Here is a 21746-nt window from a genome sequence, read left to right as displayed (position 1 = left end):
TAACACCTGCATCCTTAACCACTGCTACCTTGGCTGATCACCTCACTTAATTTCTGCTTTATAAATGAAATTTCTAGTTGAAATCTGCTTATAATCAAACGTTTGTAATTTCATAGATCTGCCAATAGAAGTGCTAGATTATTCTTGAACATTCTACGTATGTTCTATTAGAAATCCTCAAAAAACTGCACTCTATACTGTTTGATAGTATTACAATAATATTATCAAACATTGAATTAAATCATGCAATGAAATATATTTAAAAATCTGCCTTCAATAATCATCATTGTATCTACATAGAAAAGAAGAAATGTGAGTAAAAACAAACCTCAAAGTCAGCCATAGGCTGGTTTTGGGGCCTTATAAAGTACAAAAAGGAGTGAAATCCACACAAAAACAGCCAAGCTGTGAAAAAAATGGTGTGGCCTTAAAAATCCTGGGTGGAAAAAGGGTGAAATCAAAGGTGGCGGCCAAGAAATGGCTGCAATGATGTTAATGCTAAAAACGTTTAATAATGGCTGTGTGCATTGTTAAAATTTATTAGCATTAACATCATTGCAGCCATTTCTTGGCAGCCACCTTTGATTTCACACTTTTTCATTCAGGCTTTTTAAGGCCGCACCATTTTTTCACAGCTTGGCTGTTTTTGTGTGGATAACAATAACATTAATAATAGCATAAGATATTGTGGGATCATACGATTATGACTAATCGTCATCTAGCACATAATCGTCCAGATATTACAATTGTGTTCCCAAATAATAAGAAGGCCTTTCTGGTGGACATAGCTATTCCAAGGGATCCCAGGTTGTCTTCAAAAGTGTTAGAGAAACAAACTCCTTATACTCTTAAGATTGAGATTGAGAAATTATGGAAAGTCAAATGTATGATAGTACCAATTGTTGTAGGAGCATTGGATTCTATCCCAGTTAATTTGACTAAGTGTCTGAATACCATTGGTTTACAAGCTACTTTAGTGAAGACAACACAAAAGACTGTTTTGTTGTTATCAGTTCACCTAATTAGACATTATTTAAATGTAACTTTATAGTCACTGTACTTGGTTTTGTATAGGATTTTTATTCTAGGTGTACACTGTGTGAAAATCGAATAATAACAATAATAGAAGCCCATTCAGAAATCCCAGTTCAATACTCTAATAGAACAGTCAACCCCACAGTTCAGATAATGGAAAGTTCGAATAATTAATGGCCAGATAATGGAGGGACTGCTACATGTATAAATCCACTGAAATTCATCAGTAAACTGTCCTGTAGTGTGGAATGTAGAAAAAAATCCAGTCGTAGTGATGAATTCATTCCTGGAGATATAGCTAACTAATTATATGATTTTATATACAATCTGGGTATGTGCCAAAGGAGCTCGAGCCACAATAACTGGGATCCATCAATTGTGGCTCTGTCACAACAGATCCATATTGACACATAATTGAGGTCACTACAGGGTCAGGAAAATGTTCTACGTCCACTACAGCTTTCAGTTGCATAGCCAAGCACATAACTGCCAATCATATACTCTAGCACTCGATCTCAACACCCTCTTAAGTATCGCCACTATCTAGTATCCACCGACATAAGATTATATCGTTATTCCTTTTTCCCAAAGAACTATCCCCCAATGGAACAATCTCCCTATTAGCAACATTACTGGCTTGACTATGATTATGATTATGATTACTGAAAACACAGTTACAAACTGATATGTTCAGGTAAGGAAAAACATTACAAATCACATAGATAAGAGTCAGTTATAATTTATCTAAAAATACTTGTAGAGATTGGGATTCTATTGCGTCAGTTGGTAAATTGTTCCAATCGCGGATAGATTTGGGGTAATAGCTGAATTTATAATGATCTGTTCTAGCAAACGGAATCTCAAAATGGAAGGGGTGGTGGTGGCGGGTGGGATATGTGGTGTTAGTGAAATAATTTGGGACTGTTAAGACTGATGAGGAGTAAACAATGTTGTAGAAGACTTTTAATCTAGTCACATATCGTCGGTGTTGAAGTGATGGCTTGACTCTTGAACAATATAAAGAACGGTGTTTCTAGAGCTCCGGCAGCCGGAGGTGGTTTGCCAATGCTACAGCTCCGTCACTCCATCACGTGATGTGATACTTCGATACTTCAACACGCGGTATTTCAGTTGAACTATAGACTGGGCCGCCTGTCGCCTGTACCTGTATCGTGCTGTATGGTTTAAATGGAAGAAAGTGACTCTGAGCGGGAGGGAGTGTTAGGGACTGTTGAAGAGGAGTGTGACAGCGTAAACTTTGTTCTTGGTGAGAAGTTTTCGTCTTACGAGCAGCTGAAGGAGAAGATTACTGCGTACCAACAAGGGAATAATGTCCAGTTAGCCTACACTGACTCGCGGACGCTGGATGCTGCTCGGAAAAGAGCACCGAAAAGAATACAGAAAGCAAATGAAAAATTACATTATTATTCTTTGCACCTTACGTGCAATCTTGGTGGAAAGCCGTTCCACAGCAAAGGATCTGGCCAGAGACCTTGTCACAGGTATAGCAACTAAGTGGTCGAAACTTATTTAGCTGATGATGCTACGTATAATACTATGTGCAGCACGATTAAGCAGAATTGCAAAGCTTGTATAAAGCTTAACTTAAGTGAAGATGGCCAGTACCTGGAGGTCACAGACGTCTGCAATACTCACAATCATGAAGTCAGCAAGGTACAGTATGCTAGAAATTAATTACATCATGCATTGGGCTATTTCTATTACGTGTGTACATGTAATTTTTTTTTCTAACAGGCTATTTATGATCATTTACCCCGACAACGAAAGTTGACACCATCTGAACGGAATGAAGCTGCTGAATTGTTAAAATTAAGGGTGAACAATAAGCTACTTCAGCAGCACCTATCACAATCAACTGGGAAGATTGTTACCCTAAAAGATATCAGCAATATAAAGCACTCAATACGGAAAATGGATGGAAATGATTTGGAAAAATTGTCTTCTTATCTGAAGGCAATAGAAGGTAAAACATTTTGTGTAACTGAGCAATGTACATCACCAAATATTTTATTTATTGTGCATTGCAACTATTCCACATTTTCGCACAAACCTAATTTTACAGTATTAAATCGATACAATGGGTGAAATATTTATGAACAATAAAAATTGTGTAAATTTATTGAACACTTGTTTTCATGATGAAGAAAGGTGCTAAGTGCAAAAACATATTTCCCAAAGTTTAAAAATCTTTGTTTACTATCATCAATGTTCCAAAAGATATGAAAAATATGAGCATTAGTATGCTCCATGTTTAATAAGCCATTCACTCTCACTTTTTTTCAAATTTTACCCTTGTAGTGCTGAAAGGCATAAATTACTTATTAATTTTATGAGAAAGTAACAGTGAAAGTCATGTTGATTGTACTTGTAAGTTGTGACTGTTGAACTAGGCACATGTAATTTATTTTCAAGTTCCATTTTGTCACTGTACAAATCAATCTTTCTGTTTTTACCAGTTTTCTTTGAACGTTCTTAGTTTATAGGCTGAAACTTTGGTTGACCATTCCTATGTAGATAAATATGTAATTAAAATGGAGTTAAAAATGCAGATCCGGTCTTATATAGCAGCAGTACTTCTTTGAGCACATAACATAGTTATCTCATATGTACTTGCATAATATATATTATGTACATGCATACTTGAATGCAGAAGTAATAGAGGGGTGTGTAAGCACCCTTCTATATCTCCTCTAACAGACTGGAAACTGACTTACTAATGGACTAGAAACTTGCCTTAAATATGTATATATGCACTACTTAACTGCATGTGTAGTTGTCTTAAAACAATATCAATTGCAGTTATGCTAACCTCTGAACACAATCTTGAAGAGTGCTTGAACTGATATAGGATGCAGATTCAAGGCTTCCAGGCTTCCGAGGTACAGTCATGGATTTTTCTCCTTTCTGCAACTTTTCAAATACACTTAATTAATATAACATCTTAAACAGGCTGTAGGACCAGGTGTCCTACAAACCTTCAGTTGCACTTGTGCTGTAAAGCCTTAAAAGAAATAAATAACCCCTGCACTTGAAACTAGTTTGAAATCCAGTGGTTAGAAGTAGTATACTCATCATGTTATGGCTGTAAACCTGTTGCAGTGACGTGTAATCCAAGAAACAAGCTTGGAAGATACCATCAATTATATGCTATAGTATGTATTTTTTGGATTTTTATTCAAATTAACTGCTGCAATTATTGCTTTTGCAAGTCCCACACACCTGCACATGCCTACACACACGCACACACACACACACACACACACACACACACACACACACACACACACACACACACACACACTGAACGCCACAGGTGTGAGTGCTTTTTGCATGCCATATGTACAGCGCTGTATATAGCAGGGTTAAAAATCAAGAGTTATTTGGATTTTCCAAGTCAACTGAGCCATAATGTTTGTGTCACATTTACAAAATATCGGATAACATGAATGACGTATCAATCAAGTTTTATCACTGCATTGGTTTAGGTGGATGGCAATGTAAGTGTGCCACTGGTGGGGTTTCATGCAGAATGAATGATTAGTAAAAATGTGACCGAATTTTGGAAAACCGTCGATATACGCACAACAGCACTTTTGTAATAAAACGCATTTAAAAACTATGGGTAAAAAATGCAAGCTCCAGAAAAAAAATTATGCAAGTTTTTATCATCTCATCGTCTCGCTGGTGGGTGAATTAAGCCGCCAATGGATAAATCCTGGGAATCATCGTGTCCGCCTGTCCATAGGGAGTACAAAAATCTTTGTTTCATCTACATACACGAAAGGATTCCAAAGTTACAGACGTTTGTTTACGTTGCGGTGACGAAAGAATTTACTGACGATCGTTTTTCAGTGAATTTGCCTTCCTTCTCGAACAAAGAAGCATGCCTGGGGAAAAAAACTATACCTTGGTGGATGCACGAATTCATGGCGAACACAATGAGCCAAGATTAAATTCCGTACGTCGTTGTATCAGTAAGTTATGATGGTTTATGTAAGTGCCTGTAGATTCTTTTCTCGATAGCTTCTGTACATATCAAATTATTTGCTCGTCCGGCTGTCTAGTGCTGTATTTCCAACGCTGCTTAACTTAGGAAGCTGAAACTTGGCTAGTACATTCCCCTGTCCCTGTAGAAAACAAAGAACAAATAAAATGCATTTAATTTGTGCGGATATCGACAGTTTTCTAAAATTAGGTCACAAATAATGACTGTATGCAAGCAGCCTATTGCTCCGCCCCTTTTCACAGGGTAGTGCTGACAAATTAGTCATTATAGGTGCCTTGTATGTAGGGGGAACATAACATTTGTAATCAATAACTCAAGAATGGGACTGTGTGATGAAACACGGAATTAGTTTCTAATAAGTTTTGGATGATATCTCGAACAGCAAGATTTACATGCTGCTCTCTGTAGGCCTTGGAGCCACACCCACTTATTGCGATTATATTGTTGAAGTAGTTCATCAATAAAAACTTATCTGGTTTGGAATAATGTACTATTTATGGCAACATTGAAATCAGGTCACTATACTACCAATTCAGATGACCTGGAAGTAACCCAAGGTGTTCATGTTCACTATTTATATCTAAAACTTCTAGCTATATTTTGGGCACCCCACTAGTATAAGTATTAAAATTTCTAGCTATATAGTGTGAGCTATAATAATGATCAGTCAGTAAAATAATTGGTATTGGTTTGGCTAAATAAGTAGGTTCATCACCTATGGGCAATATCACACATTTCCAATAAGTGGGCATGACCCACAAAAAAAAGCTGGCAAAGAATTATACAATCACTGTGTTTCCCATTGAGTTGTATGATATATAATGGATTAGTGGGGCATGGCTCCACGTATGCCTACAGACATGCAGTAATAGAAAAATATTATCTATGCTACATAGTGAATATGACTCAATAAAGAGCTCAGACCATGATACACCATGATGCATCGATTCCCATGTCACCAAACTAAATGATTAATGTCACCAATTTGGGTCAGACGTGGATATTCTGTAAACCAGCTCAGAATGTGACCCGGGTGACTCGACCCTGATTCAACGCTGATTTGTACAAGTGTATAATGTTTTGTTCAATATTTGATATTAGATATAACTGCTGCTATGTATCATAAAATGTAGCTCTTGATCCATACCTTGGTTTTAGGGTTAGTTCCAAAATTACTATAGGGGTCAGTGGGTCATCAAGATCAGTTTCAACCCTAATATGTAGAACATATGTACCCGTGTACATACTTGAAGTGCTCTTTAGAGCTATTTCTTCCAGGATCAACAGTTGAATTTCTGTGTGATGAAGACAAGAATCTTGTTGGTATTGTTTTTCAAGACGGCATTATGAAATCAACCTTTTCTGCTTTCCCAGAAGTTTTACTGGTGGATGCAACATATAAATTAACAGAATTGAGGATGCCCGTGTACTTGATGATGGTGGTTGACGGAAATGGTCAAAGTGAAATTGTGTGTGCCTTTGTTACAGTTTTGGAAACTGAGGAGTCAATGGGAAAAATGATACAAGTTTTCAAGTCTCACAATCCAGCTTGGGCCTCCTCAAGAGTTTTAATCTCAGACAAAGATTGCAGTGAGAGAGCTGTTTTTGCAAAAGAGTTTCCTGGTATTTGTTTACAGCTTTGTTTATTTCATGTGTTACGAAGTTTTAGACGAGAGATTACTTGTGACAAAATGGGAATCAGAGCTGGAGAAAGAGATCATGCTTTGGAAATTTTGTTAAAACTTGCATATTCTAGGTCTGAGTCAGACTACAATCAGCACTATGAAGTAAGCAAGAATGTGTGATGCATAAGTTGTTACCACTTCATCAGTGTAAATAGCTGATGTGCTTATTGTAGTCATGCATCTGTATTAAAACCATACTCACTGTACACATGGCTCAATCATGTATATGTGACCTGCTGAGTGAAAACCCGACTTGCTTGATTTTACAACTACTTTGTTGTTTAGAGAGAATAAACAATGGGGTGTTAAAGTTGCAGTCTTTTCTGGTCAGTACTATGTACTTTTGGAGCTACAGCACTAGAAAGCAAAATTTGCAACATTGCCGTGAATTGAGGTATTCATCAAGGTACGATAAACTTACATTTTACAACATAACTTACGTTTTCTTTGTGGTACAAAAATGAAGCAAGGATATTCTCCATGAAAAGGCAAATCTAGTGATGTATTACGCATTTCAGTTTATGACATTTTTCACTGATTTGTGAATGCTTTATTAAATATCATCTGGCTACTTACACTGAGTGAGCTACACAATAGCTTATTAAGAGGCGTGGTTACCATTTCTTGATTTCTACGGCAATTAAGAGAAGACAATAAGTATCTGCTTAATAGTTGGCTTAAAAGGGTTCCAGCTAGATAAAAAGAGCTAGTTAACTACACATGTACAACTCACCTATAAGCGAGTTTTAAAAAGGGTTAGGCTAACGTATTTCAAAATGGGCCTATCTAAATTTGTAGTATTAAATCTGGGTGGCGCATTTCAAAATAGGTTGACCAATTTTAAATCAGTCAAATTTCGAAGAGGTTCATAACACTATTGTATCATGTGTATTATGCATGTAGGTATGTTATGTGACTTCATGGTGTTGTTATTATAGGATTTACGGCTTGCTGGTCTCACCACAGTTTTTACTTACTACAATGATAATTGGCATCCCATTCGAGAGGAATGGGTAGAATGTTTTAAGAACACAGCCTTCACCCTGGGCGAGAGGACAAACAACAGATTAGAGAGTATCAATGCTAAAGTGAAGAGTGTTTGTGCAAGGTATCTGCATGCTTAAATGCATACCTAGACAAGTATAAGGGAAAATTAAGAATTGTAAATTCAATTAGGGATCATAGAAAATAGTAGGAGGTCACCTACACTTGCAGATAAACTAGTGGACATTTAATCCATAATTCAGTCATGGATACAAGGATAAATGTTCACTAACATATTTGCAGGTGTAGGCAACCTCCCTTGTTCCCTACTTTTTTACTACTGTATGATCCCTAGTCAAACTTTAAAACTCTTATATATGTACTTGTTTGTTTACATTTTCGCCAGAGGTAATGTTTATGACTGAAAATGTGTCCCAACTATAAATTATTGTCTTGAAACCATTACACTTTTCTTTCAGCTATTTTCAGCTCATTTCACAGTGCTACAAACAAAAAACAGTAGAAGTGCCTCTGCAATCAATCCAGTAACCATGGAAAATACGGATGATTCCTGTTTACAATTGTATGGAAGCCATTGCGCTACCGCAATCAACACCTTGTTATCACAAATTGATACCTTCGGCTGTTAACAAAAAGAAATGGGACACAAAGGAGGACAAAGGTAAGTCCATGATGTGTACATTGTACATACTGTGGTGCATCTGTCAAGCTAAAGCAACATTGAATAAAATAGCTAGCTATTATCGAGTTGCACTTGTCTGAAGGCATCAGGCAGGCAGTAGAAAATTGCATTAAACAAAAATTTTTAAAAATCTATTGGAAACATTCTGAAGGCACTTTTGGGCTTGGTTATACCTAACCAATACTGCCAAGGCGACAGGATGGTATTGTGAAGATGATTTTTGGATGATATTTTTGGCCAACTCTCCATGTTCCCTAATATAAAGCACAGTATACCGCATAATGTATGATACACAATTCATATTCAAGGACTAAACATTAAAACATATCTATTGTGATTATACGTGTGGATCATTTACTGTATGAGTAACTACCATGGCTCACCATGTTATAGGGACTTTTCTAGACGGTTTCACTCTGTTGTAATTATTATCCAAGTTAGGGAAAGAATGATAACTAAGAAATATTATATAAGTGTACTTGCTTATTACCATGTACTGTATACTGTACTAGTGCAAATCGTTGCACGGTAGTATGATTGCAATGATTTCAACATTTCTCATCAATGTATGTACCATGATCACTTATACCTATTCTTATACTGTTTAATTACTCAGTTTGCATGCCTCAACCAGCACATCCTTAATATATACCTCTTGTGTTCTGCTCGTGGATAGATGAATACAAAATTATATATGTATATTTTATGTAATATCCTAATTTAAATTATAAATCATTGTACAGGTACAGCACACTCATGCATTTTTTTGAACACTTTTGTGCCCTGCTGTCAACTTTACGGAATGAGAGGGATCACTGCACATTGATGGCTATGGTCAAGAAAAGGATTGATATGAAAGATCCTGTAGAAATTGAATACTCCTCAGTTCTCACACCTTATGCATTAAATTATGTATCCAAGCAGCTTTCATTGCGGAGGAAGGTCACCATAGTCTCAGAACATGATCGAGAATGCCATATTACATCATCGGAAGGGATTTTGAAGGTGACAGTCAACGGATGCCACTGTGCATTTTGGAACACCACCAACCTCCCTTGTCGTCATATTTTTGCTGTGCGAGAAAGAAAGAAACACCCTTTATTTACTCCCTTACTTCTTGCGGAACGTTGGACAAAGGATTATATGAGAGATGCTTACTATAAAAAATCAGAATTAACAGTTGAGGCTTCAAGCAGTGTGAGTAGTATATGATTATACAGCTATAAAATTCACTATAATTGTATGTACAGATTTCAAGTATTGGGCATGGACCACAACGGTCATGTTTAACACAGCACCAGAAATACCATAAAAGCCATATTGTTGCTGTGGAGTTAGCTTCTCTTTCTTCCGAGGTTGGCATGACTGAATTCACAAGAAGGTACACTTTGCTACAGACCTTGAGAGATATATGGGCATCTGGAAGGGATGCAATTCTTTGTGCAGGTATGTAATCACCCGTATTTGTTAATATTTTTATGACATTTATGCAGCTCAAGATCAGCACTGCAGTGACCAAAGAGGAACTGTTGCTGTTACTGCAAGTCAATCCCTTGTTGGTTGTGTCAGTGAAGGTCACAGTGCTAATCAGAATGCTAGGAATGAAGGCAGTCAAGCTGTTGAGAATGCTGGTGAGTGTGGACTGACAAAAATTTTCAGCACTTATGCAATGAACTCTTTTGATAGGTACATGTACGACACAATCTAATGCTGTTTGTAGTAATAGTAGTGGATCAAGTACCAGCCATGGTGATAATGAAAGTGATGGTACAAGAAATAGTGAAGTAAACACTACAGAAAATCACCTACTTGAAAAGAATGATCATCATGATCAAGGTACTTTGTAGTTTAATGACTACTTACTCAAATTTTGCATAGGATATCAGCCACCTGTACCATTGGTAGACACAGTGCAAACTAGAAGCAATGATGTAAATGGTGTGTGTGTGTGTGTGTGTGTGTGTGTGCGTGCGTGCGTGCGTGCGTGCGTGCGTGCGTGAGCCAAGTGGCTAGAACACCTGTCTGATAGTCAAAACATTCTAGGTTCAGTACCTGGTTATGCAGTTACTGTTGTTTCCTTGAGCAAGAAATTTTCTTCACATTACTTAGCTGCTCATGGGGACCTGATGACTTTGCATTACTCAGGTGCTAAAAGTCAAATCCTATTTGGGCAAGACTAATAAAATACAAGAGGTTGTATCATGTCTCACACTTGAAGGTATTGTTAGCCAACCTTCACCCGGCAAACCTTCACCCGGCAGGAATAGTTGGCATTTGCTTCCTGAGTTAACACCTGGTAGCCATTTGATGTTACAACTCCCAGTGTCCACTAGGTAATTTTGATGTACGTAGTATGGTAGTTGAAGGGTTTGATGGTAGCCATTTGATGTTACAACTCCCAGTGTCCACTAGGTAATTTTGATGTACGTAATATGGTAGTTGAAGGGTTTGATGGTAGCCATTTGATGTTACAACTCCCAGTGTCCACTAGGTAATTTTGATGTGTGTAGTATGGTAGTTGAAGGGTTTGATGGTAGCCATTTGATGTTACAACTCCCAGTGTCCACTAGGTAATTTTGATGTGTGTAGTATGGCAGTTGAAGGGTTTGATGGTAGCCATTTGATGTTACAACTCCCAGTGTCCACTAGGTAATTTTGATGTGTGTAGTATGGTAGTTGAAGGGTTTGATGGTAGCCATTTGATGTTACAACTCCCAGTGTCCACTAGGTAATTTTGATGTGTGTAGTATGGTAGTTGAAGGGTTTGATGGTAGCCATTTGATGTTACAACTCCCAGTGTCCACTAGGTAATTTTGATGTGTGTAGTATGGTAGTTGAAGGGTTTGATTCTTGCATTTGCTTTGTGCAAGTGTACATATACCGTAAATCAGGAAAATTTCAATGCAGAAAATTTTCGTCTATTAAAATTTTGATGCTACATATTTTTGTCACTTTTGATGGAATGGCTAGCTATACGTTAATATTTGTATACACGAATTATCCATATAATAGTTAACAATAATTTGTCGTTTTAATTTTCATCGATACAGCCAGCGATGAAAATCTTTTGACGACAAACTTTTCCTGTTTTACGGTAATACAGTATGTGTTGTGTGTGTGCATGTTTGTATATAGTATGTGTATTGTGTGTGTGTGTGAAATAGTGCAATCAGTAAATTACCAGGGGTGGTATTAGAACTGTGGTACAAACTTGCAAAACATTTATCACAATCTGATTGCATCCACAGAGTTACAAAGTATTAGGTTACCTAGTAAAATGCGAAAGAGAGGAAGACCTAAAGGAGCTGACAAGACTGTTATTGGTCTCCCTAGAAAGAAGTCCAGAGGAAACAGGCCTGTGTCATTCCTATACAAAGGTGCTAAGCAAAAGGAACTTGGTATGTATGTTAAATAACCTGTGTGGATCTTGGAAGATGTTTTCATTTTTAGTGATTTTAACCTGGTTTGTTGATCTACAAATTGCAAAGGACGCCATAGATGGGAGCCGAATTATAGAAGAGGATGATGTAGAAATGAGACCTGAGATGGTTTCATCATCATGCACTGATGAAAATGTCTGCTTAGATATGTGCAGGAAGTATTGCACCCGGGAAGCATGGGCAGCTATTAACAGTGTAGTATCTATAATTCAAGCCAATCCCACATGGTATTGTGGAAGATGCACAAGGGAGATAATTGACGATGAACAGAATTCAATTGTTTGTGAAAGCTGCTTAGTATGGTACCACTTTAATTGTGTTGGTCTCAAAAGATCACCGAAGAGGAGAGTATGGATATGCCGCTCATGCTTTGAAGAATCTGCTGACCAATAGGTAGCCCAAGATTATTTCATGAAGTAGTCAAACATTAATTAATTTAAGAAATTTCTTCTTTGCTGTACTGTTATAGTTCAAATGATCAATTCTGTACTATAAAAGGTGCAGCCAGTAAATGACAACTAAAAATAATAATCACTTTCCTGGTATATAGACAATATACAGAATGACATGGTGTGTGCATACAGTAGATATGTGTGTATACAATGGAACTTGTGGACACTTTACAGAATTGGGATGTAAAACTTTGGAGTCGGATCTGTTGACTCCATTTTTCTTGATGTGGAGAATTTGTTAAAAAGTTGGTTTCACTATTTCAAATATTGATCTTTTGACTACAGGGGAACTTGAGCAGTACTTGAAATTGTTCCATGTTGGAGAGCTGCAACTTGATGTTATAATATGTAGATGTAATACCCTTCCCAAAATCTCAGATACACCCCTTAAATTGTGAGTGACAATTACACTGTATGTAGATCAGTTCGATCTGGAGACAGTCTAGCTAATATGTAAACATTTCCCAGGTTAAAACTGCATGCACCGAACACATTAACTTTCACACTTGTAGTGCTGAACTGACTATTAAGTTTGATATCCAAGAGCCCAAGTGTCTTAAATTATGCCTGTTTTTAAAGTAACACATTAACTTTCACTTGTCCTTAAATTCAATTTCAAGCTTTAAAAGTCTCTAAGGCAGGTTGACCTTTAAAATAGCATGCTCAACCAGCAAAAGTACCCTCAAATTTAATCTTGAAAGGCTTAAAATTCTCCTTGTTTTGAGAATGGTCTTATAGCAGCAACACTGATACATCAAACTCTATAGTTACTGTAGTATACTATAATCTGGCTTCACCCAATGATCACGACTCAGCCTAGCTTGATAATTAGTCTGGAAGCTATTTAACCATGCAAGCTCCCTCTACATTCAGAGGAACATGTTGCTGTAGACCTTCAGTGCTGGTCACTGTAAAGTGTTAATAATAAATAAAATAATAAAAGATTTGTTAACCAGACTTTTCAACTTGCACTGCATGAATAGTTACTAATGATGACGATCAGTAGCTAATTTGAAGTGGATCACCACACTTCATTGTTCATGAGGAGTACCTATAACACTTAAAACACGGACTTAAAAATCCAGTGGACACTTTCCGGCTCCCCTGTAGAAAACCAGTCACTTTTCAGTCCTCCGCTTTATTCCGGTACTTTCTTCCACTTCAGTGGATCAAGCTGGCCTCAAGTACGAAGTATTGGTGGTCTTCAACTGAAAGTACGCAGCACTATTGGTGCTAAGGCTACTGATACGGCGCCCCGCTTAATATCTATGGCACGTGATGAACTGACGGAGCTGTAGCATTGGCAAACCACCTCCGGCTGCCGGAGCTCTAGACACATCGTATAAAGAATACCTATTATAGGGTCTGCAACGCGAAAAATTGATATCCTTCAATCAACTACCTAACTATTGTCATGTGTTAGGCTAAGTGTAACTTAAATAACACCAGCGTGGCAGCCAAGTTTGTCACTTTCTTCTGGTAGAAAACAATACAAATGTCTTAAAATCACGTGATTTTTCGTTGCAGCAGTTCGTATGGTTCTTCGTATGCCACGATATTCACTCTCAACATTGTTCAAGTAGTCTATCATCAACTCAAAGTATTGGTGGTTTGATTTTATTGATCAGTTTCTGGTGGCAGCACGATCTGTGCAGCCTTTTGGCGACAGACAAAATGTTTCTTCCTCTGGAGCACAGGACAAGCAGAGCAGCAACTGCGCCGTGGGTCAGCAATGACCAGTACTAGGTAAAGTACCTGCATGCGGAGTATGGTTATAATTGAAGCTTGTTAGCCATCTGGCTGAGCCATCTATATGCTGAAATTCGGCCAAAATGACGCGATTTTTACAAAGAAATACCAGAATGGTTGATACATCAGTGAGACAGTCTCCAACAGCAAGGATACGAAGCTTATAAACACCTAACAATACGGCTATCTCACCCAGTAAACGCATAGAGCAATCCAATACAACAATAGACACTCACGTGATCAAAATTCAAATTGCTGAAATACCCATGAAATCGCTTTCATTTCTGAATAGGAACCATGCAGTGTGCTCCTTTTGTAAATATTGGTGTTAATTGTTTGCTCAGGCGTGGTCTGGGCCAATGCAGGTATGTTTTATGCTGTTATGGCATCATAGGGAGAGTCTCAGACTGCTGGGCTAATCGAGATGCTGAACCTAATGCATACAAACCGTCACTTGATTCCAAGTGATTTTAAGGTCATTGGAATAGATTATGGTTGTATTTTCTGAGATTTGAATTTCGATCACGTGAGTGCCTATTGTTGTATTGGATTGCTCTATGCATTTTAGCCATATTGTTAGGTGTTTATAAGCTTTGTATCCTTGCTGTTGGAGACTGTCGCACTGATGTATCAACCATTCTGATATTTGTTTGCAAAAATCGTGTCATTTTGGCCGAATTCCAGCATATAGATGGCTCAGCCAGATGACTAACAAGCTAAAATTATAACCATACTCCGCATGCAGGTATATACTTTACCTAGTACTGGTCATTGCTGACCCACGGCACAGTTGCTGCTCTGCTTGTCCTGTGCTCCAGAGGAAGAAACATTTTGTCTGTCGCCAAAAGGCTGCACAGATCGTGCTGCTGTTCTATACCATATGCGTATTTTGTACTATGGTACATACCATATGCGTATACGCGTACGGCACAACCATACGCGTAGCTATGGTACGGAAAATCGTACCATCTGAGTATAGCTAGCTAACCTGGTATACGTATAATATCAAGCAGAAGGTTTTTGCACTGCCGTACCTATTGACTACGCCTGATGGCACTCTGCTTTCATTTCCCATTCGGGGAAGAGGGAGGGGGGAGGAGCTAGTCTTTCTGTTCAGTGAAGATCGAGATACTCTAATAGAGCAATCATAATTTTTTTAAATTCATTTATTTTTTTAAGATACTAAGACAATGATAATATAAATAAACACTTAAACAGTGGGCAGAGAGGCAAACTCTGCCCAGTCCTGGCATGATGGTATTGTTTCCAGTCCTGGGATGATGGTATTGTTGCCATTAGCTATTATTATATTTGAAGTTTGATCTTCTAAAGCATTATTTAGGACAAAAGACATTGATTTCTTTTAGGCTGTAGAATTGTGCTAGCATATTGATATTCACAATTTTTCAATGAATATAACTGGAATGCATAGTGATATAAACACTAAGCCAGTAGAGGTAGCATTGTAGCTAAATATAAACATAAGATTTTGATATAACTATCCATATACCACATTCTGATTGGTTACAACATATAGCAACCATATTAAATAATTTGCATCCATTGGCAAATGGAGCCAATTTTTCAGGCATAGCTATATATTTTTTTCCATTAAATATTTTATTCTATTGTTGCTACATATAATCTATTGTTTACCTTTAATTTGTTAGTACACTATAATTATAGCTTCCACTTAAAAATGGATATTTATGCCTGGTGGCACTAAAGGTGTGTTGAGCAGACAATTTTAATCAGATTAGCTCTAGAAGTATACAATATAATGATTGCTCAGACAGAGGAAGACCTGGAGAATGCTGATACAATAACATTGAGGGAGGTAGCAAAGAGATATAACTGTAGAGAAAGTAATGTTTTTAGTTTGCAAATTAATGTAAATCTGCATGGCTGTAGCTTATAGCAATATTAGACGTGCTATACTCTAAGACTGATGTGCATAGTAATTAATTGTGCAATAAATTGTTTTAAAACTGTAGTTCGCTGAATCTTTGCTATTGAATGAGGCATGTGCGTTGCCTACTGAGATGAAGTAGGAAAACATAACATGGCAGAGATTTTATGGTGAGTTTATGAGTTCTAATGTATAGTTCAGTAATGAATGTATATTAAGTAGCATTGTTTAATTGTTAAGTGCGTTGTATAGCTACTCGCTACTTACTGTCATACTTGTGGATGGGAAGACTTTGTGTTTAGCTACTCTTATCTGAATGTACTCTTTAAAGTTAACAACATCCACATTAATTTTGTGCTGTAGGTCCAGTGTGATGAATATACTATTTACAGTATGTATAAACAAGAAAAGTACGTAAACAAGAAATTGGATCCTCAAAAGAAGAAGAGTGCAAAAAATGCAAATACAGTGAGGAGCCATGTTGCACAACTGATGACACTTATAATTACGAAGTTCATTTTTCCAGTTATTAGCTTTGCATAAGCAGTAAATGTATAATTCAGTTAGAACTTACTAGCTACCGTGCATGTTGTAATTGCTCTCCTTGCTTATTAACCCAATTCTGTTGTAAATTGTCAGTTATCCACACTTATAATTAAGTATATAAGACCATCTGCATACTTCTGATAGCTATAAAGTAGCATACATGCACAGTACCATTTATGTAAAGTTCTGCAGACAAAGTGAGATCATGTACATAAGATTTAGGTACATTAGTATAGGACTATACTGGGAAATGCATGGGAAATGCATGGGCATGGCAAGGATAGAATGCATGTGCATGTGTGCTGATAAATAAATTTATAGTTACAGCTCAGTATAGTAAGCAAATTATTGTGTTACATGTGTTCTAAGTTTGCTCAGCTAGAAATGCTTGTAAAGACAGCCTATTGTAGCTAGGTGATGGCAAGGCTAGAAGACACTGCAAAATACGCATATGGTACGTACCATACGCGTATGTCTATACCGTACGCGTATGGTACGGAAAATCGTACCGTACGCGTATGGTATGTGTACGGTACAAAATACGCATATGGTATAGAACACTGCCACCAGAACCTGACCAATAAAATCAAACCACCAATACTTTGAGTTGATGATAGACTACTTGAACAATGTTGAGAGTGAATATTGTGGCATACGAAGAACCATACGAACTGCTGCAACGAAAAATCACGTGATTTTAAGACATTTGTATCGTTTTCTACCAGAAGAAAGTGACAAACTTGGCTACCACGCTGGTGTTATTTATTAAAGTTACACTTAGCCTAATACATGACAATAGTTAGGCAGTTGATTGGAGGATATTTTGTACATTAGCGTGTTACCCTTGCAAGGCTTTGCTAATTATTACTACTACTAATAATAATCAAGACACACGGTAGTGTGTCGTGAGGCCCAAGAAGCCGGCGCGCCACACCGTGAGTATATTTACAGGAAGAAAGTAAATGCGATTTTCACAACTTTGTAGCTCCGTGATTCCTTATCCTATTGAAACCAACGTTGCTACAGACATGCCGGCTAGGTAGGAGAGTCCACATACCAAATTCGAAGAAACTCGCTCCAGCCATTTCCGAGATACGAGCGGCCAAAGTTTAGGTTTTTTTTCTTCGTTTTTTTCTTCTTCTTTTCGCACACTTTGCAAAATCCGCAATAAAACACGAATGTGTGCTTGGATCGGGCTGAAATTTGGCACACTTAAAGGGCTCATTAAGGCAAATCTCAGTACCACGTTTGGTAGGAATCCGATGAACATTCAAGGAGTTATGACCGATTATTTGCGTAAAATAAGGTCGAAGGTCTGTCACGCCCACAGGGTAAACCGCTTGAAGGAATGAGCTGTAAATTGCGGTGTAGATGGAGTAACTATCGTAGGAGTGCCTTTTTGTGGTTTGAAAGGAATCCAGTTAAAGGTCATCGAGATATGACACAAAACCTAACCTATGTCACAATTACGCGATCGACTTTTATGAATAAAAAACTATTAGTTTTCACGCCTACCAGGCAAATCGCTTAGAACAGTGAGCTGAAAATGGGTGTGTAGCTGAAATAATTATCATAGAAAGTCCTTGCAGTAGTACAGAAGAATCGGATTACAAACCACTGAGTTATGATTCCAAAGCCAACTACGTGTAGCATATGCGAGATTGAGATACTCTAATAGAACAGTCACCCTAATAAAGCATTCAGCTACGTTTATAACTTACTCCATTATAGAATTATACGGCATTGCAAGTTATTCGGTAGGGATTTCAGCTACAAACAGTTAATCTTATAGACAATTCAGCTACAAGCAAGTCATCCTGTAGAGAGTCCAGCTACAAATATGTTGCTGTAGAGATTCAGAACATTATAAGTCACACTGAAGAGAATTCAATTAACTAAACAAGTCACCTTGTAGAGAGTTCAGCTACAACAAGTCACTCTGTAGAGAATTCAGCTACAAACAAGTCACTGCGTAACGGGTTCAGCTACAAAAAAAGCTACCTAGTAGAGAGTTCATCTAGATCAGCTACAAACAAGTTACTTTATGCAATGTTCAGCTACAAGTAAGTCACCCTGTAGAGAGTTCAGCTACAAACAAGTCACTCTGTAGTACAAATAAGTCACTCTGTAGTACAAACAAGTCACCGTGGAGAGAGAGTTCAGCAACCAATCAAAAAACCACCATGTAAAAGAGTTCAGCTATACAAACAAGATATAACTCTATAGAGAGATCAGGTAGAAACTTAACAGATCACACTGTAGAGAGTTCAGCTAGAAACAAGTCATCCAGACTGAGTAGAGAGATCAACTAGAAAACATCACCTTGTAGAGAGTTCAAATCACCCTGCAGATAGTTCAGCTACAAACAAATCACCCTATAGAGAGATCAGCTAGAAGAAGTCACTTTGTAAAGAGTTTAGCTACAAAGAAACTACCATGTAGAGAATTCAGCTACAAACAAATCACCCTGTAGAGAGATCAGCTAGAAACAAGTCACTCTGTAGAGAAATCAACTAGAAGAAGTTACCTTGTAGAGAGTTCAGCTACAAACAAACCATCATGTAGAGAGTTCAGCTGCAAACAAATCACCCTGTAGTGAGTTCAGCTATGAAAGGATCACCCCGTAGAGAGTTCAGCTAGAAACAAGTCATCCTGTAGAGAGATCAGCTAGAAGAAGCTACCTTGTAGAGAGTTCAGCTACAAAGAAACCACCATGTAGAGAGTTCAGCTGCAAACAAATCGAATTGTAGTGAGTTTAGCTACCACAAATCACCCTGTAGAGAGTTCAGCTAGAAACAAGTTATCCTGTAAAGAGATCAGCTAGAAGAGGTTACCTTGTAGAGTGTTCAGCTATGAACAAACCATCATGTAGAAAGTTCAGCTGCAAACGAATCACCCTGCAGAGAGTTCAGCTACAAGAAGATCACCCTATAGAGTTTAGCTAGAAGAAGTCACCTTGTAGAGAATTCAGCTGCAAAGAAACCACCATGTAGATAGTTCAGCTGTAAACAAATCATCCTGTAGAGAGTTCAGCTACGAACAGATCACCCGGTAGAGTTCAGCTAGAAACAAGTCACCCTGTAGAGAGGTCAACTACAAACAAATCTCCCTGTAAAGAGATCAGCTAGAAGAAGTTACCTTGTAGAGAGTTCCGCTACAAAGAAACCATCATGTAGAGAGTTCAGCTGCAAACAAATCACCTGTAGAGAGTTCAGCTACAAACAATTCACCCTCTAGAAAGATCAGCTACAAAAGAAACTATCATGTAGAGAGTTCAGCTACAAACAAATCACCTGTAGAGAGTTCAGCTACAAACAAATCACCCTCTAGAAAGATCAGCTAGAAGAAGTCACCTTGTAGAGAGTTCAGTTACAAAGAAACCACCATGTAGAGAGTTCAGCTACAAACTAGTGACCTTGTAGAGACATCAGTTACCTTGTAGAGAGTTCAGCTACAAAGAAACCATCATGTAGAGAGTTCAGCTGCAAACAAATCACCTGTATAGAGTTCAGCTACAAACAAATCTCCCTGTACAGAGATCAGCTAGAAGAAGTTACCTTGTAGAGAGTTCAGCTACAAAAGAAACTATCATGTAGAGAGTTCAGCTGCAAACAAATCACCTGTAGAGAGTTCAGCTACAAACAAATCTCCCTGTAGAGAGATCAGCTAGAAGAAATTACCTTGTAGAGAGTTCAGTTACAAAGAAACCACCATGTAGAGAGTTCAGCTGCAAAGAAATAACCCTGTAGAAAATTCAACCACAAACAAATTGCCCTGTAGAAAGATCAGTTAGAAGAAGTTACCTTGTAGAGAGTTCAGCTACAAAGAAACCATTCTTTAAAGAGCTCAGCTGCAAACAAATCACCTGCACAGAATTCAGCTACAAACAAATCACCCTGCATGTAGAGAGATCAGCTAGAAGAAGTTACCTTGTAGATTGTTCAGCTGCAAACAATTCACCCTGTAGAGAGAGCAGCAAGAAGAAGTCACTTTGTAGAGTGTTCAGTTACAAAGAAACCACCATGGAGAGTTATGTAATAAATATATGTATCATATATAATTTGTACATTTACTGATAAAATCAGAAATATTTAAAGTACATCTGCTTCATCTTTTCTTCTTCCTGTGGTAAAGAAAAAAAGATAGATTAAAAAGGGGGGTATACAATACAAAAAGAAGTTAAATCTAAACCAAAACAGCTAAGCTGTAAAAAAAGTGTGCGGCCCTCAAAAAGGCTATGGTCAAAAAAGATGTGAAATCCAAGGTGGCGGCCAAGAAATGGCTGTGATGGTAGGTTAATAGTAAAAATTTTAATAACGACAATTTAGGTGAATTTTTTGCCAAGACCAAGCGGCACAAAAATTCACCTGAATTGTCGTTATTAAAATTTTTACCATTAACCTACTATCACAGCCATTTCTTGGCTGCTACCTTGGATTTCACATCTTTTTTGACCATAGCCTTTTTGAGGGCCGCACACTGTTTTTACAGCTTAGCTGTTTTGGTTTAGATAATAACTAGCTAGCAGCACCAACAGAAACCAGCCAAGAACTTGTTGACTCAGACTTCATGCCGGGCTTGCAACCCTCTAGCTCGCCAGCCGGCTGAGTACTATAGACAGTCTGGACCTGACTGCCACTGAAATCTCGTGCAATCGACCGCTTCATTAGTCCGACTTCGATCACCAAGCTCGCTCCAAATAACTTGGCCAAAACAAACGGCAAACCTCCCAAAACCAAGGCCTGTCATGTAGTTAGACCGCTACATAATACCTGAGTCCTGCGAAGGTAGCGGCAGGTCATATCGCCAACTGACTATCGTGCGAAAGTTCATCAATCCAATATGGTCCTTTTTAGTATCACGTGACTAGTCTAGTATGATGGTTATATACACTCCAATGAGCACTCCATTTATTTAGCTCGAGATTTAGATATTTATTCATTTAATTTATTTACTTATTTATTTAATGGACGAGCTGAGGAAGAAAATAACACCATTAAGCTAGCTATTAGGCCATGCCCATATTGGCCTCTCGTTATTTCCATATCCGATTTGTTCTCTAGATGCTGCCCCATATGGGTGTGTCTGTTTCAGTTACAAAACGTACTTGGCTATTTTTTGGGGCACACTTGTTAGCTATTTACTATAACTGATTAAAGGTAAATATCTAGCTACTCTATCTATATGGAACCAATTCTCACGATTCCAGTAGTCCA

General features: G+C 37.8%; 2 protein-coding genes across 3 annotated transcripts in view; one reads left to right on the top strand and one right to left on the bottom strand.

Annotated features, from left to right (window-relative positions):
• The window catches only part of LOC136258981 (uncharacterized), a 37072-nt gene extending 15740 nt beyond the window's left edge, over nucleotides 1-21332 (bottom strand). The window contains exon 1 of the mRNA XM_066052376.1: nucleotides 21303-21332. Within this exon, the coding sequence (XP_065908448.1) occupies nucleotides 21303-21332 (30 nt within the window). The remainder of the gene's footprint in view (nucleotides 1-21302) is intronic.
• LOC136258209 (uncharacterized) lies at nucleotides 2087-12386 on the top strand. Of its 2 annotated transcripts, XM_066051536.1 has the most exons (12): nucleotides 2087-2537; nucleotides 2601-2709; nucleotides 2791-3019; nucleotides 6341-6849; nucleotides 7686-7855; nucleotides 9178-9631; nucleotides 9685-9880; nucleotides 9928-10065; nucleotides 10121-10270; nucleotides 10313-10372; nucleotides 11683-11832; nucleotides 11885-12386. In XM_066051536.1, the coding sequence occupies exons 1-12, from the start codon at nucleotides 2224-2226 to the stop codon at nucleotides 12265-12267; spliced, it is 2862 nt and encodes a 953-aa protein (XP_065907608.1). In that variant the 5' UTR covers nucleotides 2087-2223; the 3' UTR covers nucleotides 12268-12386. The 2 variants fall into 2 exon arrangements, with proteins under 2 accessions (XP_065907608.1, XP_065907609.1); XM_066051537.1 differs by lacking the exon at nucleotides 10313-10372.
• Nucleotides 21333-21746: the final 414 nt, after the last annotated feature.

This window comes from Dysidea avara, chromosome 6 (genome assembly GCF_963678975.1).
Source record: "Dysidea avara chromosome 6, odDysAvar1.4, whole genome shotgun sequence".
NCBI lineage: Eukaryota > Metazoa > Porifera > Demospongiae > Dictyoceratida > Dysideidae > Dysidea > Dysidea avara.
This window is presented reverse-complemented; position numbering and strand designations above follow the sequence as displayed.